Source organism: Pieris napi, chromosome 5 (assembly GCF_905475465.1).
Source record: "Pieris napi chromosome 5, ilPieNapi1.2, whole genome shotgun sequence".
NCBI lineage: Eukaryota > Metazoa > Arthropoda > Insecta > Lepidoptera > Pieridae > Pieris > Pieris napi.
In genome coordinates this window covers 1,690,829-1,706,761 of record NC_062238.1, presented here as the reverse complement: position 1 = coordinate 1,706,761, position 15,933 = coordinate 1,690,829, and the positions used below count along the sequence as shown (strand labels likewise).

At 36.2% G+C, this 15,933-nt stretch overlaps 1 protein-coding gene across 1 annotated transcript in view; it reads left to right on the top strand.

Moving 5' to 3' along the window:
• Nucleotides 1–15,633, top strand: part of LOC125049932 — a 29,361-nt gene extending 13,728 nt beyond the window's left edge. The window contains exons 3-8 of the mRNA XM_047649472.1: nt 5,161–5,238; nt 7,437–7,472; nt 13,917–14,020; nt 14,185–14,279; nt 14,594–14,699; nt 15,143–15,633. Of these exons, the coding sequence (XP_047505428.1) occupies nt 5,161–5,238; nt 7,437–7,472; nt 13,917–14,020; nt 14,185–14,279; nt 14,594–14,699; nt 15,143–15,166 (443 nt within the window). The 3' untranslated portion in view covers nt 15,167–15,633. The remainder of the gene's footprint in view (nt 1–5,160; nt 5,239–7,436; nt 7,473–13,916; nt 14,021–14,184; nt 14,280–14,593; nt 14,700–15,142) is intronic.
• The last annotated feature ends 300 nt before the right edge of the window (nt 15,634–15,933 follow it).

Below are 15,933 nucleotides of genomic sequence, written 5' to 3'. Positions count from 1 at the left end.
CATTGTTATCAATTAGTAACCATTTCCAAGAGCAGTGGTGAAGCAATGAGGCGTGAGCGTGCGACTCTTAACTCTATGATTTTGTGTTCGAATCACGGCACCAGTAGACTTTTATATCTATTTATTTAAGGCACAGATGACTGATCACCACCTTTTTTTTTTTTTTTTTTTTTATGTAATAGGAGGCAAACGGGCAGGAGGCTCACCTGATGTTAAGTGATACCGCCGCCCATGGACACTCACAATGCCAGAAGGCTCGCAAGTGCGTTGCCGGCCTTTCAGGAATTGGTACGCTCTTTTCTTGAAGGACCCTAAGTCGAATTGGTTCGGAAATACTTCTGTGGGCAGCTGGTTCCACATAGTGGTGGTGCGCGGCAAAAACTGCCTTAGAAAACGCTCTGTTGTGGAACGACGGACGTCGAGGTGATACGGATGGTATTTTGTATTTTGCCTTGACGTCCGATGATGAAACTCAGCTGCAGGTATTAGACCGAACAACTCCTCTGAACACTCTCCATGGTAAATGCGGTAGAAGATGCAGAGAGATCCCACATCTCTACGCAACGCCAAGGGATCAAGCCGCACTGAAAGTGACTGGTCATCGACGATTCGAACCGCTCTTCGTTGAATACGGTCAAGTGGAAGGAGCTGGTACTGGGGAGCTCCCGCCCAGAGGTGAGAGCAGTACTCCATATGGGGCCGAATATGAGCTTTATATAGTTGCAAGCGGTGGCCCGGAGTGAAGTACCGTCTCGCCTTGCTGAGCACACCAAGCTTTTTGGAGGCTAATTTAGCCTTTCCTTCCAGATGACCGCGAAACTGAACGTTATTCGATATGTCAACGCCCAGTATTCCGATGCTAGCTGAGGCTTTAAGGAGGGTGTCTTCAAAGAGGGGAGTAGCGACAAAGGGAGTTTTTTTAGCGGAAAACGCGCATACTTGTGTCTTCTTGGGGTTAAAGTGGGTCCGAGACTCCACGTAGAAGAGTTTCGACTTCAGACACAAGTTTGTTCCGGTACTCATCGACAACAGCCCGAGAAATACCTGCCCGGCCAGTGTAAAAAGTATCCCCAGTGCTGTCGTCCGCATAGCAATGAATGTTGCTAAGCTGCAACATATCATTGATATGCAGAATAAACAGGGTCGGGGATAGGACACAGCCTTGTGGGACACCAGCATTCACAGGTTTCAGGTCGGAGCATGCTCCGTCGATGACGACTTTGATGCTCCGATCAGCGAGAAAGCTGGAAATCCAGTTGCATAATTTCTCAGGGAGCCCGTAGGCTGGAAGCTTCGAGAGCAGTGCTCTGTGCCACACCCGATCGAAGGCTTTCGCTATGTCCAAACTTACCGCCAGCGCCTCCCCCTTGGACTCAATTGCCTCTGCCCACCTATGTGTAAGGTATACAAGGAGGTCACCAGCTGAGCGACCACGACGAAAGCCGTACTGAGAATCGCTAATCAGCTGGTGGCCCTCTAGATACCTCAGGAGCTGGCTGTTAATAATGGTTTCCATTATTTTGGAGAACAAGGAGGTTATAGCTATTGGGCGATAGTTGGACGGATCAGAGCGATCGCCTTTTTTAGGGATCGGATGTATCGAAGCGATCTTCCAGCACTTCGGAACAGTGCCGAGCGTGTAAAGGTACCGGAAAAGGCGCGTTAGGACCGGAGCCAACTCAGGAGCACAAGTACGCAGCACAATTGGAGGGATGCCATCGGGTCCGCTCGACTTATGGATGTCCAAGGAAGACAAAGCTTTACGGATAGCACGTTGCCGGAATATAACTTCGGGCATCGTAGTATCACACCGCAATAAAGTCGGTGGTTCCTTCCCTTGATCATCCAAAGTGGAGTTCGACGCAAAGAGACAGCCTAGAAGATCGGCCTTCTCTTTCGCGGTATGGGCCAGTGAGTCATCCTCCCTATGCAGTGGTGGAATTGAGGGCAGACAGAAATTCCCTTGGACAGCTTTGGCAAGAGACCAGAAGGCTCGAGTTCCCGAAGGGAGGTGGGCCAATTTCTCACCAAATCTGGCAATGTGCTCTGACTTTTCTTTAGCGATTTCTCGCTTGAAGGACCTGGAGGCTGAATTGTATGCTTTGTTACGTTCGCCGATAGTCACATCACAGGATGTCACCGCTTCTGCCCAGGCTTTAAAGCATTCACGCTTACGGCGCAAAGCCGCTTTGCAAGAACGCCTAAACCAAGGCTGGGACTTGCCACCGACCGGCACCGCAGAGAATGGAATAAAGAGTTCCATACCCTGCAGGACCACCTCGGCGACAGAGTCAGCGACGGCATCTGGAGTACTCGACGAAAAGCAAATGGGCCCCCAAGGGTAGGACGCAAAAAAAGACCGCATCCCATCCCAATCTGCTGACTTATAGTGCCACACGCGGCGACAGCCAGTGAAGCTAGGCCGAAGAGGGCGCGTGAACGGCACAATGCTCCGGACCACACAATGATCTGATGAACCCAATGGCGGTTCAACAGAGACTTGGTAGTTCTCCGGATGTGAAGTCAGCAGAAGGTCCAACAAAGAGGGTTTATGACCATCCACATCTGGTATTCGCGTAATCGCAGGGACCATTTGCGTCAAGTCGTAAGCCAAAGCAAAGTCGTGAAAGGATCTTCCCGCATGATCGGTGGTTTCTGAGCCGAGCCAATCAGCATGGTGGGCGTTAAAATCGCCAAGTATCACGATTTCAGCGGTAGGAACCCTTTCGAGCAGGGAATCTGTAGCCATTTGGATGTGCTCAATGAGTCGGTCAGTTTCGGTATTTCCGCTATGGGACCTATACAGGCATGCGTAGAATCGCGGATGGTCATCGCAGTCTACGCGCAGCCAGAGGTTAGATAGGTCCCTTCCTTCAAGCGTCCCGAGGCGACGAGAACAGATATCCTCTCTGACGTACACGCAAACTCCCGCCCGCGGCACAAATGAATGTTCCAATTTGTACCCCGGGTAGGAGAGGCAGGAAGTATCAGCCGGGGGGGATATCTGAGTCTCGGTAAGAAAGAGCAAGGCCGGCTTCGCAGTCTCTAAGTGGTAGTGGACAGCGTTGATGTTGGAATTGAGCCCCCTAACATTTGTGAAGTCCACGGCGAGTGTGGAAGGGGGTGCCTTTGTTAAATTGCTCCGTTTGCCCCGAGAACGATTAATGTTTTTACCGAGCGCAGAATTGCCCCCCCCCAGAATACGAAGGGCAGCCTGTGCGTCCACCACCGGGCGCAGAGTGTCCCGGTGTTGGACGCCCAGAGGGGGATTCTCCACCGCGAGCGCGTGTGGTACCCCCCTGGGGTAGATTCTCTTTTTTCTGCACCTTCATAATTCATGGGGGGGGGGGGGGAATGGGCTCCGGGAGTCTCTCTCACCGCACGAAACGCGAGTACAATAAGGTGAACTTGTTGCATCACTTCACGCCGGTTTTCTGAGAGACAGTGGTACTGCCCCGGTCGTGCCTGCCCATTTGGCTGAAGCCCGAAGGCAACAGCATGGCACTCCCACTAGGAAAACTACTACATCTACTTGGGTATTAAGAAAAAAAACAGACACAGAAATCTCAGGCATAAAGGAACACCACTAATGTTACATTATTGTGTAATTGTCACACAATTTTACGCCACAATATTTTTTTAATTTTAAATACAATACAAAATCCACAATAAAATGACATTTCAACAAAACCATAAAGTTCTTTCTCGACACGACAATTCCCGCCATGTAATCGGCTTTCAAATAAGCCAATTCCTCGTTCCACTCAATAAACGTTTAAAAAGATATTAAACTGCTTGACGTCTGCTCCAGAACTCGTTCCGTTGTTTCAACTTATTTATCTAGAATAATCTATTTCTAATAATGCCGAGTGACAATTGAAAGAATATTTATTGTCTATATTATTTCGACTCATTGGTCTAGTGGTTAGTACCCCTGACTGCGAAGCCATGGGTCCCAGGTTCGATCCCCGGCTGAGACGAACATCGATGTGATGAGCATTTGGTGTTGTGCTTAGGTCTTAGGTGTTTAAATATGTATTTATATGTCTATCTATCTATAATATATATGTATATCCGTTGCCTAGAACCCATAACACAAGCTTCACCAGCTTAGCATGGGACTAGGTCAATTGGTGTGAATTGTCTTTAAAAAAAAAATCTCACCTATTCAGGGTAAACATAATTTGACAGAAAGCTGATAGAATGTTACAGTTGAAAAAGAAGTGTAACTGATTGTTAATTATTTAGATATATATAACCTATTGTGTGTGAAGTAAACAAATAAAGTCTATTTTAGCATTGTAATGGTGAAAAAATTTGTTAAAATATTTTTTATTACAAATACAAAAAATAGAAATCCTTTCTCTTTATATTATTACTAACTGACCCGGCTAAGTTCGTTCCGCCTTACAGTCTAATAATATCGTTGTTACTTTAGTTAAACTTATTTAAGGATTTCATAATAACATTAATACAATACATTTATATATTTAAGATTATAGATTCGTTAAGTTACAGCTTAATTAAACAAGCACAAATAACAGCTTATAAAACCCGAAATGTTTATTATAATATAAAGTAAATGAACGTTATACTATAGACGCAAGATGATATTCTATCCTTAAACAAAATCAAACTATACAATATACATTGATACAAAATTAATGAACATAAAGCAACTAGACAAGTATTTTATGAAAAAATAACATAACCAAATACACACGGGCATTAAATTTACTTCAATTCCTCACGTAGCCGGTAATACTAATCATATACATCTACCTAAAATCAGAACCGGATCGAGTCTTTACAGAAGCTTGCCTTCTGAGATACGGGAAATAGTAGCAGTGGACCCGTTTTGAATAGGTACGCTAGCGAAGTTTTTTTGGTAGATGGACGCTAACGGAATAGCGTACAATGGTGGCGTGATATATTTAGCTTTTTATGTTTATAATATATTTATTTTTATAATTATATAAAAATGTAAGTGACGTATATTTTAATGAGAATAAACTTCTTTAAACCTAATCTTCTTTGGAACAATGGGCCAGTATTCATTTCATGGTTTGCACCTAAAAAAATTAAACCAATAGTGATATTCTCATAACATCAGATTGATAATAACTGCAATGGATGATTTTTAATAATTTTGATCCACAGAGCAAAGAATTAACAGTAGAGGTAGCAAGTCTTCAAATCTATTCCAAAAAGTCAACGGATGGAGAAGCCAGCGCGGAGGTATGTTGCGATAACTGTGCTGAATTTAACTTGGTTAATTTTTTCCTTAATATATGTTCATTAAAAACTGTTGTTCAATTACTTTCACGTCGATTTTTATGTTGTAGCATGCGTTTGGCAAAGTATTAACAGTTGTATGAAACATTTTCAAGTGTGTTTTTAATATTTATATAATTATTATTTCATATGCTAATTACGAACTAAATGTAGATCACTCAGTATACTTCAGAGCCAGAGACAGCACAGTAATTGCATGGGCTTATTGCACAGTAGAATGCTACCTCTATTGATTAATTACACTGCATTTGAAATTTTCGCTTGTAAGTATTATCATGCAACGATCAGGCAATTAGAAATATGCATGCGTTTGCATTTTTATTAAATAGTGTAATGTTTTCACGGAAATTGGTAGCCTTGCTTGCACCCGTTTCTGGGAAAATTTAATAAGCTCTCAGGCTTTTCATCGAAGTGCATTGTCAAGGTTAATTCCTCGTAAATAACGCGATAAAGGACATTAAACACCAACTGTTCTATTGAAAATGTTCCTATTTATCATCAGATAGGGAACTGAAAGTACCTACTTATCATATATTAAAATTGTTAATCATTGATGCATGCTTTTCCTATATATTTTAAATATACGGTACAAATTTATTTCTAATCTCGACGTCGATGTATTCGAAGTTATATATTGTAACATATGTAATGAATATGCTATCGGAGGCCGTAATAATACTTACTAATGTTACCAACCTTCAACAATAAGCATTGTATACTAATAATAAAGCCATTTTAAGAAATAACACCGATTTCATTGAAAATACATTTTGAATTATGTAAAAAGATAGCTTAGTTCTCTTCATCATCATCATCAGATACTTACTAAAATTAGCTTTTTGGAAGCATGGGCCTCTATAAAATCCTACAGTTTAAAGAATTCACTATTTCTGTGTAGGTTCTTATTATTAAATCCTCATCAGATTTATACAGAAAATTTCGATGAAATGAAACCTCCTTTTTGGAAGTAAATGTTTGGCTTGAAATGAAGTCATTACCTACTAGTGTACATACAACGGAGTTATAATACCAACACGAACTTTCCATGTATTCACGTTTTTAATAACTATCACGAATTTAACCCTAAAGCGCTATTTATCCTAATTTGACAAAATACTAGAAACCAGCTATATATAACATTGTATACGTATATTAGAGATTGGTATATTTTTTTAAGAACGGGAAATACTCATTAATTCCCTCGAAGTTTAAAAATCTTATTTATTGGTAAATCAAAACAATTTTTAATGAAACAATACCCTATTGTTACTAAACCGTAATTTTTTTATATTTACGAAACATTTTCACTACGCAACATCATCTGTGTAGAATCTTACAAGTAATGTTTCCCTTTAAAAGAACCTTTAATTTAACCATCTTAGGTTTACAACAAGGCAATGGGGCAAGTTAGTGTCTTATTAGATCGTAGCCACTCCCGTAATGCACGTGATGCGTTTATGGGCTAATATGAACGGAGTGCATCATAATATTCACCTACTCAGTATAAAGTAGGGGTATAATAGATTTGCTTTAGTATTAAAACCTGATTTTTCATAGTAACTCAAGTATAACATTTTAAAGGTGATATTATGTTCTTTTTCCTTTCTGGGCCTCACATAATCGGTGTTATGTGTTTTATAGGAAAACATTATATGGTTCGGGTTCAGTTCGTGAAAAAGTACGAAAAAACCGCAATATTAAAAAAAAATATAATATATATATTATATAAATAAATAAAATTGATTACAATTTTTTCTAGAAAGTATAAATTATATCTTCAACCCTTTGGTGGTTGTTGGGATTTCGATAGTCCTTTTAATATTTAGTGAATATTCCATAAAAAGAACAAACTGGGTTAGGGCAGGTGAAAGTAATACAGAATAGCAGAAGATAACATATTTTAGACACATCCGTCCGTCCTCGAGATGTGCGACATGAGTTTCGTAATACAGGAATTCATCCATTGCAACATAAATTAATGTCTCATAACAAACATATTTTAAATTATAAGTTTATGTATATAATATACATTTATATTTATTTTAAATTTCATCAAAGACTTCTGAAAAATATATTTGTCTTACATATATGTTATTATTATTATCTACAACAAAATAATACCTTTTAATTTTTAATTCCAGGGTCCTGCTTAAGCTACGGGCATTCATGTTGGGGAGGTAAGTACATTTACTAGTTTATAACTGGAAGACACTATGTAATGTTTTACTATTTATTTATATTTCATAATACAATAACAAGTAGAATATCTAATACCAACAGATTTAAGTATGACGTTACGAGTGAGAAGTTTATCACAAAAAATGTTAATAATTATTTAGTTACAATCCGATAAAATATATTTTAAAACGATAATATGGTATTGAAAACATATAATAATGCTTATTAAGAAATCTAAAGGAACATTTACAATCCACGACCAAGGGCGATATAGGTTCGTATAGTTGTTATAATTATTTACGTATGTTGGCCTAGAGCGTGCGACTCTCATCCCTGAGGTCGTAGGTTCGATCCCTGACTGTGCACCAAATGACTTTCTTTCTATGTGCGCATTTAACATTCGCTCGAACGGCGAAGGAAAACATCGTGTAAACAAGGAAAACCCTTAGACCTAAAAGTCGACGACATGTACACAGGAGGCTGATCACCTACTTGCCAATTACATTAACAAATGATTATGAAACAGATACATAAATCTGAGGCCTAAAAAGGTTTTAGCGCAACTGATTTATCTTTTATTAAAAGCACACATAAATTAGTCCTAATACGTCACAGATAACACGTAATAATTGTCATTATGAAATTGCAGTGTCATATTAAGCTCATGGCGACGATAGATCGTAGAGTTATCAAAGATCGCTTATCGATGATGAGCTGCCTGTAAATCCTTATGTCAACGACACCTGCACATTCCCATACTTCTTGTAGGGGAAAACCTGATTGGGCGCAGGCCAAATGTGTATGTTGTGTATGTATATTATATATGTCATCTTTTGCATTACATGTTGTATTACTATACATAACTGTATACAGTTATAGTAGGCTATATATAAAAAAATAAATCAGTGGCGCTACAACCTTTTTAGGTCTTGGCCTCAGATTTCTGAATCTGTTTCATGATCATTTTTAAATCTAATAGGCAAGTAGGTGGACAGCCTCCAGTGCCTGACACACGCCGTCGACTTTTTGGATCTAAGACATGTCGGTTTCCTCACGATGTTTTCCTTTACCGTTCGAGCAAATGTTAAATGCGCACATAGAAAAATCCATTGGTGCACAGCCGGGTATCGAACCTACTACTACGGCACGGCCAACACTGCTCTACAAAGTTATATATGCTAGCAAAACCATGTTGATTTTCTTCAGAGAATACCAAAGTATTCTTAAAATTGCCTTACTTTATGTAATAAAGTTTCGGCGTCTAGGATACTAATTTTTATATGTTTTCTCTTTTATTAACTGCGCGATTTAGATGTTTAATCTACAAAATATATTAAAAGTAGTAAAAACATTCAACGCCAAGTTTACGATGCTGTAGATTTGGAAAATATTAATATGTATCTAAATTTAAGAAAGTATTTATTAAAGCTAAAAGCCCAAATATGATCAGTGTGTTTTAATAATTCTAAGGAAATATACAGGTTTTTTCGATTTGGTTTTACTTTCCAAATGAACATTAGCAACTTGTACATTGTACAAAACTGATGATTACCTCTCATTTTCAACCTTTTTCGATTGTTTCCGTTTCTCCCACGTTCAAATCTCCAATGCATTGTGAAGCAACTCGCTTGCAATTATAAATTCAATCAGATAGATGTGTAATAAGAAGTAGCTTTAGACCTATTTTAAATAATCTAATAACAATTATATAGGTTAAGAAAACTTATAATATTACCAGCTGGCAAACGTCGTTTTGCCATGTATATCATTTATAATACAAAATTGGGTTGATCGTAGAGGGGTGAAAATTAGGGGTTGTATGTATTTTTTAATGCTGTATCATAAAATAGAATAAAAATTATCTAAAAATTAAAAAACAAAAATTAGGGGTGGACTACCCTTAACATTTAGGGGGATGAAAAATAGATGTTGTCCGATTCTTAGACATACCCAATCTGCACACAAAATTTCATGAGAATCGGTCAAGCCGTTTCAGAGGAGTTTAACTACAAACACCGCGACACGAGAATTTTATATATTAGATTATTTTATTTTTGTACCTATTTCATTAATGTTTATACGGCATAATATCGCTTTGGTGCTTTACACTTGGCGACTATTATTTCTAATGATCTTGTTGAAATTAGCAAGTCTATCTCCTTGTTGTACATTACAGTTGTGACTCCTTCCTACAACTGGTCTACATATACAAGCTTCTACCTATGCTTTTCCTATTTTTTTTCTACCACACAGACCTGGCACATGACGCCAACGAAATTTCAATGCACTGAAAGATTTTTGGAATTTGGTATGTGCATACGTTTATAGAGACGACATTATTACGCCACACATGATACCAAGCTATTATTCTACAACTGCTATGATGTAGTACGGCTAATTAAGAGGAAGTACCATTGTGTGTACAATGCTTGAAGCCGGAACTAACAACGATCCTTATCATTAACCAAATTCTAAAGCAAATCTTATGTGGATAGTATAATTATCTGATTTAATAAAAAAACTATTTTTCTGTGATATTTCGTGATCTTTTTAATTGGTAAATAGGCCAGCCTGCTGTGCCCGACTCACCATATGAGCCAGTGTTAAATGTGCATATAGAAAGAAACGTCGCTAGGTTGTAACAGCCGTGAGTAGAACCTTGCTTAAGCAATGAGATCATAGATATGATAGAGCTGAGTAACGTACGCTGAACTTAGATGTCGACCTAGCTTTCATAAATTTATTCTCTATATATTTAAAATTCTCGTGTCACAATGTTCGTTCCCATACTCCTCCGAAACGGCTCGACCGATTCTTATGAAATTTTTTATGCATATTCAGTAAGTCTGAGAATGAGCTTCTATCTATCTTTCAAACCCCTACTTTATTTTTTAGACAATACATTTGGTTTTTATATTTTTATGATACCCTTATTTTTCATCTACCCTCTACGATCAACCCCTATTTCTTATTTGTTAGTTAACAACTTATAACTTGAACTCTGAGGTTTATATAGAGATAAATCACAGAAAACCCTTAAAAAAAATTAATTCCGGAAAACCGAACAGTCTCTGGGGTAGCATTGCAAAATGTTCCATGTTGGTATGTACTAAAAAGGTAGGCTAGGCATTGAGGAGAAAAGAAGTTCGCGGGGGCAGTTAGTGTATTATAAAACAAAGTCCGCTACGCCGGCCTATTCGTTATAAACTCAAAAACAACTAAGATTATCAGTTATCGCCAACAAATTAAGAAATTCATGAGGACGGTTTAAGTGTATAACTTGTTAAGGTTTTGTGTAAATTGTTTGGAATATTACGATAACGCGGTCGCTAGTTACGAATTAAATTTAAGAGGTAATAAACCGGAAATTGGATTTATCAAATAATTTTTCGGAGCTTCACGACTAGTTACTTTGGTTAGTTACTTTCCGTGATACAAATGCTTACAAATGTTAATAGGTAATTGTGTACTTAAATGTCATTCTACTACTCTCTCTTTTTGCCTGTAAATCAAAAACGTACTATGCTGAAAAAGATTGTGTGAGGTCAAGTCTTGGCTAAATGGGTAAGCGCGAGACTATCAGTCCTGAGGTCGTGTTTTAAAACCCCTGAGTTAACATAGAACTTTCTACATATTTGCACAATTCTTGCTAATACAGTAAAGGAAAACTTCGTGAGAAAACCAACGCTATCTAAGGCTCAAAAATCGACAACTCGTCTAAGGCACAAAAGACTAATAATATTTAATACTAATAATATTTGGCTTAATACATGATGAAATAATGTATTAGGCCAAAACTGTGTATTGTAGCGATATTTTTTTATATATGTCAAGTTAATTTCCTAAATCGACTAAAAAAACTTAACCTTTATCAAAACGTTAATAAAATGATTAAAAATTCGTGTCACGGCAAAAATTATAACTAATTTGGAAACACGATAAAGATATTATTGTACATCTAATATATACTCGTATGATGAGTACTTTAAAATCTCTGCTATTCAGAGACTGGGTGAGCAGTACCCACTAAAACCACCTCGAGTAGTTCCGACAAAGCCTCGGTACAGAGGCTCCGGGGTCGCTGTCGCATTCTACCGGGACCACTTCCTAAGAAGCCACGTACATTATGGAATGTATTTTTTCTACGTAATATATTTCAAAACTGTTACATTTATGTATGAATTTCATATTCTTGTATGAAACTATAATCTCATTTAGGTAGGTAAAGGCTTTTATTTTCATTCAAAAGAGACCTAATAGTACGGGGTATTTATAAAATGTATGCATTTTAACATTTATATTAGTTGTATTTTACAGATTACGTTATTAGTGGGTTTATCTCCTGAAACAAAATCAAATTTAATGCAGTTTATCATATATTCTAAACGTTAAATGATCAATGTTTCTGAATAATTATTTTTGGATCAAAGCAGGTTCCGAAACAGTCCGTTAAATGCATTCAAAGGCGATATGTTTCATTATATTTAAATAAATGTGAAAGTAATACAAATGCAATCTCTACAGATTTTTATACAAATGGACTTTTTCTGTAATTGCAATGATAGGCGGGTAGTTTAATATTCATTCACAAGCCTACTCTCATTTTCTCGCAAAGTTGCAAAATATTTCGGTAGCACGCACCGGTGTAGTTGATCCAACGTTTGACAGTCCTAAGAGAAGGGCTATTCGTTGGAGCGCCCATATCAACCTTAGCCGATCAGATTACATTATTATCATCCGCAATATTTTACTAAAGTGATATGTCGAAATGGACCCGTGCAAGTTTCAGGTGAGCCGATGAGATTCTATTCTTACCAATAACTAAAAGTGACCAACTTTTTCTACGAATTTGAATAAGATTCACTCTCCCTATGAATGAAATGTGTATTGACCTCTTAAACGAGAAACTTCCACTACCTGTGCCACTTTTCGCCATTTTCTGGCTTTCAGCTGCCGGAATGACTTATTTCTTTTTTATTCTATTTATATATAGTTTCCTGAACAATCATATAACGATGATCTCAATAAACGTCAATTATATTTATTAGATAAATAACAACAGATTATATCAGGAGCCTGTGCATGTTTTTATGTAATGCATATATAATCGTCTAATTAATTTGAAATAAAAATGACATCCTAAAATATAACCTCTTATTTTTAGAATGATTAATATCATATTAAACAAAATGGCGGAGGTTTCAACTCATCAGTAACACGGTGTTCCCGCCTAAACATGTCGTATGAATATTAATACTGAGCCTAATGAATTAAAAACAGCCTGTAATCCTATTATAAAACAGGTTAAATCGTTTCTAATGACATTGTGGGTGCAAGAATTTTAACAAACAGGTTGCCATGGTAACAATTACGTAATAACGTCACCTTGCGATACGGATCAAGATATTGCTTATGAATGACGGGCGGCTAGGACAGAAAATAATATAACTGGCATTGTGCCACGACACGAGTAAAACCTTCTCTTTCTGAGTCTCCTTTTCTCGTCACTCAAAATCATCGTTGGGTGCAAGGCAACCACAAGGTCCTATGTTTGTCAGACCATAAACTTATTCATTAACACGTTGGTAGGCCAAAATGTTTACGAAATATAAAACACGATTTTGAACGTGAACCCTTTTTAAAAAAAAAGCTTAACGGAAGATCTAATTAAATAGAAGAGACATTATAATTATTATTCTAAAGTTCCCGTCACCGTCACGTACATATTTATCATTATAATACCTTAATCTGAAAGATAAAAATCGATATAGCTCACAGAAAATTCAGTGAAAAAATGGTTGTCACAGTTTTTAGAAAACAACTTACGCTTAATTCAATTAATAAAATTTATGTTTATAATGTTAGAAACGAAGTTTTCCGCGCGTACGATGCAAAAGCAAAACACTAATCCCATCCTTAGATGATCCTTCTACGGTATTTTTAATTCACTCATCGCATCTTCAGGGCTCGTAAAGTGAATATCTCGAAATGTGTAGTTATCTATATAAAAAATATGTATTTATATTTGTTTCTATATATTAAAAAAATATTTATTATACCTTGTACAATAAACCTTTTCCAAACTTTATTTAAGCCATTTATTGTTTCATTCTAATACCAATAGAAAATGGAAGGGGATTACCTTTTTAATGCGGAAATCGTAGCTTAATCCAAATTATATTTTGAAACGGCGACCGGCGCGGCTTTTAACTGGTGTACTCTATAAGACTATCTTTGACTTTGACTAAGATGGCGCATTTAAGTTAATATTGTCATAACACTTCTAAATAAATATATTATAATATGCATATTATATAAATTATTATAAAATCTACAAAGTACTTGTTCTGATCACTCTTGTATCAGTTTGATAATAGCAATGCACAATTTTGAGTAGATCCTCATTTATAAATATAATTAATACACTTAATTTCTAATTTCAGCTCACGGCAAGCGATCCGGAAAACCACCGGCGACAGCCCCAGCAACACCCCCAGATTGGTACATCACGAAAATGCTTCGGCAAATTGCTGCAAATAATGTTATGGTAGGATATTTTTGTTACCTTATTAAACAAAACTATGTATAAATATTTTAAACAAAAGACAACTCAAAATGCCCTGAGTACGATATGTACCAATGACTCTCAATCTATATGTTCTATAAATATTTTTAACTTACCAAAACTATAATTTTATTTTTAATTTACAGAACCACGACCAAAGCTCCGAAAATAAAAAGGAAGATTCAAGTGACATCTATCGAGTGGTTTTTGAAAACAATGCACCGAACGCCCACCGCCTCGAGTAAGTTATTCGAATTTTTGTGCTATCGTAGTTTGTAGTAAGATACACAGATGGCGCTAAAGACAAAAATAATAATCAAAATAAACTTGAGTAGAAGATAGATAGCAGTTTAATATATTTAGTAAAGTTAGGTTTACTTTATTTCTCAAAAAAGACAAAACATGTCACTTACATGAGAATAATATTCTAGATAACATAACATTTTAGTCGTTCTTAAAATAATCACAATAAAATATAGCCAAAGTTTTCATTGTAATGCTATTGGCATAAAAATGAAATGCTATTCCCTAATATATTTTTAACTATACTTTCAGGAGGGATAGTGAAGAAGTACCTCTTGATTTTGCATCAAAGTTACCGGAAGCCAAACCAATGTTGGATGACGATTTACTATCGAAGTTAAAACTATGGCAGTTAATGGTATGGATATTTAATTATTAATAAATTATTTAACGTTTGTTCAGTGCGTGCTAAATTAGCATAAAGCCCTTAGCATACAGCACTTTTTTCTGCGAACTACTTTTGTATGGAGTCTTTCTTTTATTACCAACCTAATATTATTAAAACTCCTTTAAGAAATGAGCTTATCGAGCTTATAAAAGCTTGCAGACTCACGAGCTTTCTGATTTTATTTATTTTTATTAAATACGGGGTTTGTCTGCTTCTTAATAAAAACATCATTTAAAGAAAAAAAACTTTTTAACCGGATTAAAGTTATGTATTATTATAAATTTACAATTATTTAACATAATTTTAAATTTATCCGACGTTTCGCGTGCTTTACAGCGTGCGTGGTCACAAAAACATCATTCATACATACCATCGTGCTTTTATAAAAATAACTCAAAATGTATTTTTTTCAGCGAGTTGCTTCAGAAGAAAATTAAACAAAACGACTGACACGCCCTTACACATTTTATTTAATACTCTAGTATTAACTTCGATAACTGTCAATTGTAAGGCTGGGTTGCAATTGACTATTTGTAATATATGGCCTAAGTAAATGTGCCACTCATAAATGAACGCGCAAATTGTACCTGTCTAAGTAAAATTGAATTTTTAATATGTAAAGTAGATCGATTTTATAGTATGTGGATGCGGCAGATTCTTACAAATATTATGTTATGTTTTTATGTTATTTATGTTTATTAACGTTACGTTACGTAGCAAATCAAATAAACCACAGAATAGATTTGAACTAATTTGATTTGATGTTATTAAATTATAATGACAATGACAGCTGATACCAGCGTACATAGACATATTACATACGAAAAAGTTCATTTTCAAACAGAACTAGATAGAGCCGTGTTTTCCAACCATTTTTTCCCTACCTTAGCTTTACTAAAATTCTTATGAATGTAACAAACATAATTTTTTATTATTAAAAAAATTGAAGGGTTTAACGAAGAAATTACTAGGACATTCTTAACAATACAGTTAAGAATGTCCTAGTAATTAAAAATAAAAACGTAAATATTCCAAGACATATAATGAAGAACTGAAATTCAAATTCTAAATAATTTTAATAAATTTTTTAAAACCCTTAACAATCACATTGCCTCCTATGGTATAAACATAGAGATAGAGGATACTTCTATATAGTTCCAAATACGCCCGCGGAGCGCTGTACAAGGTTTCCATACAGAAAGTT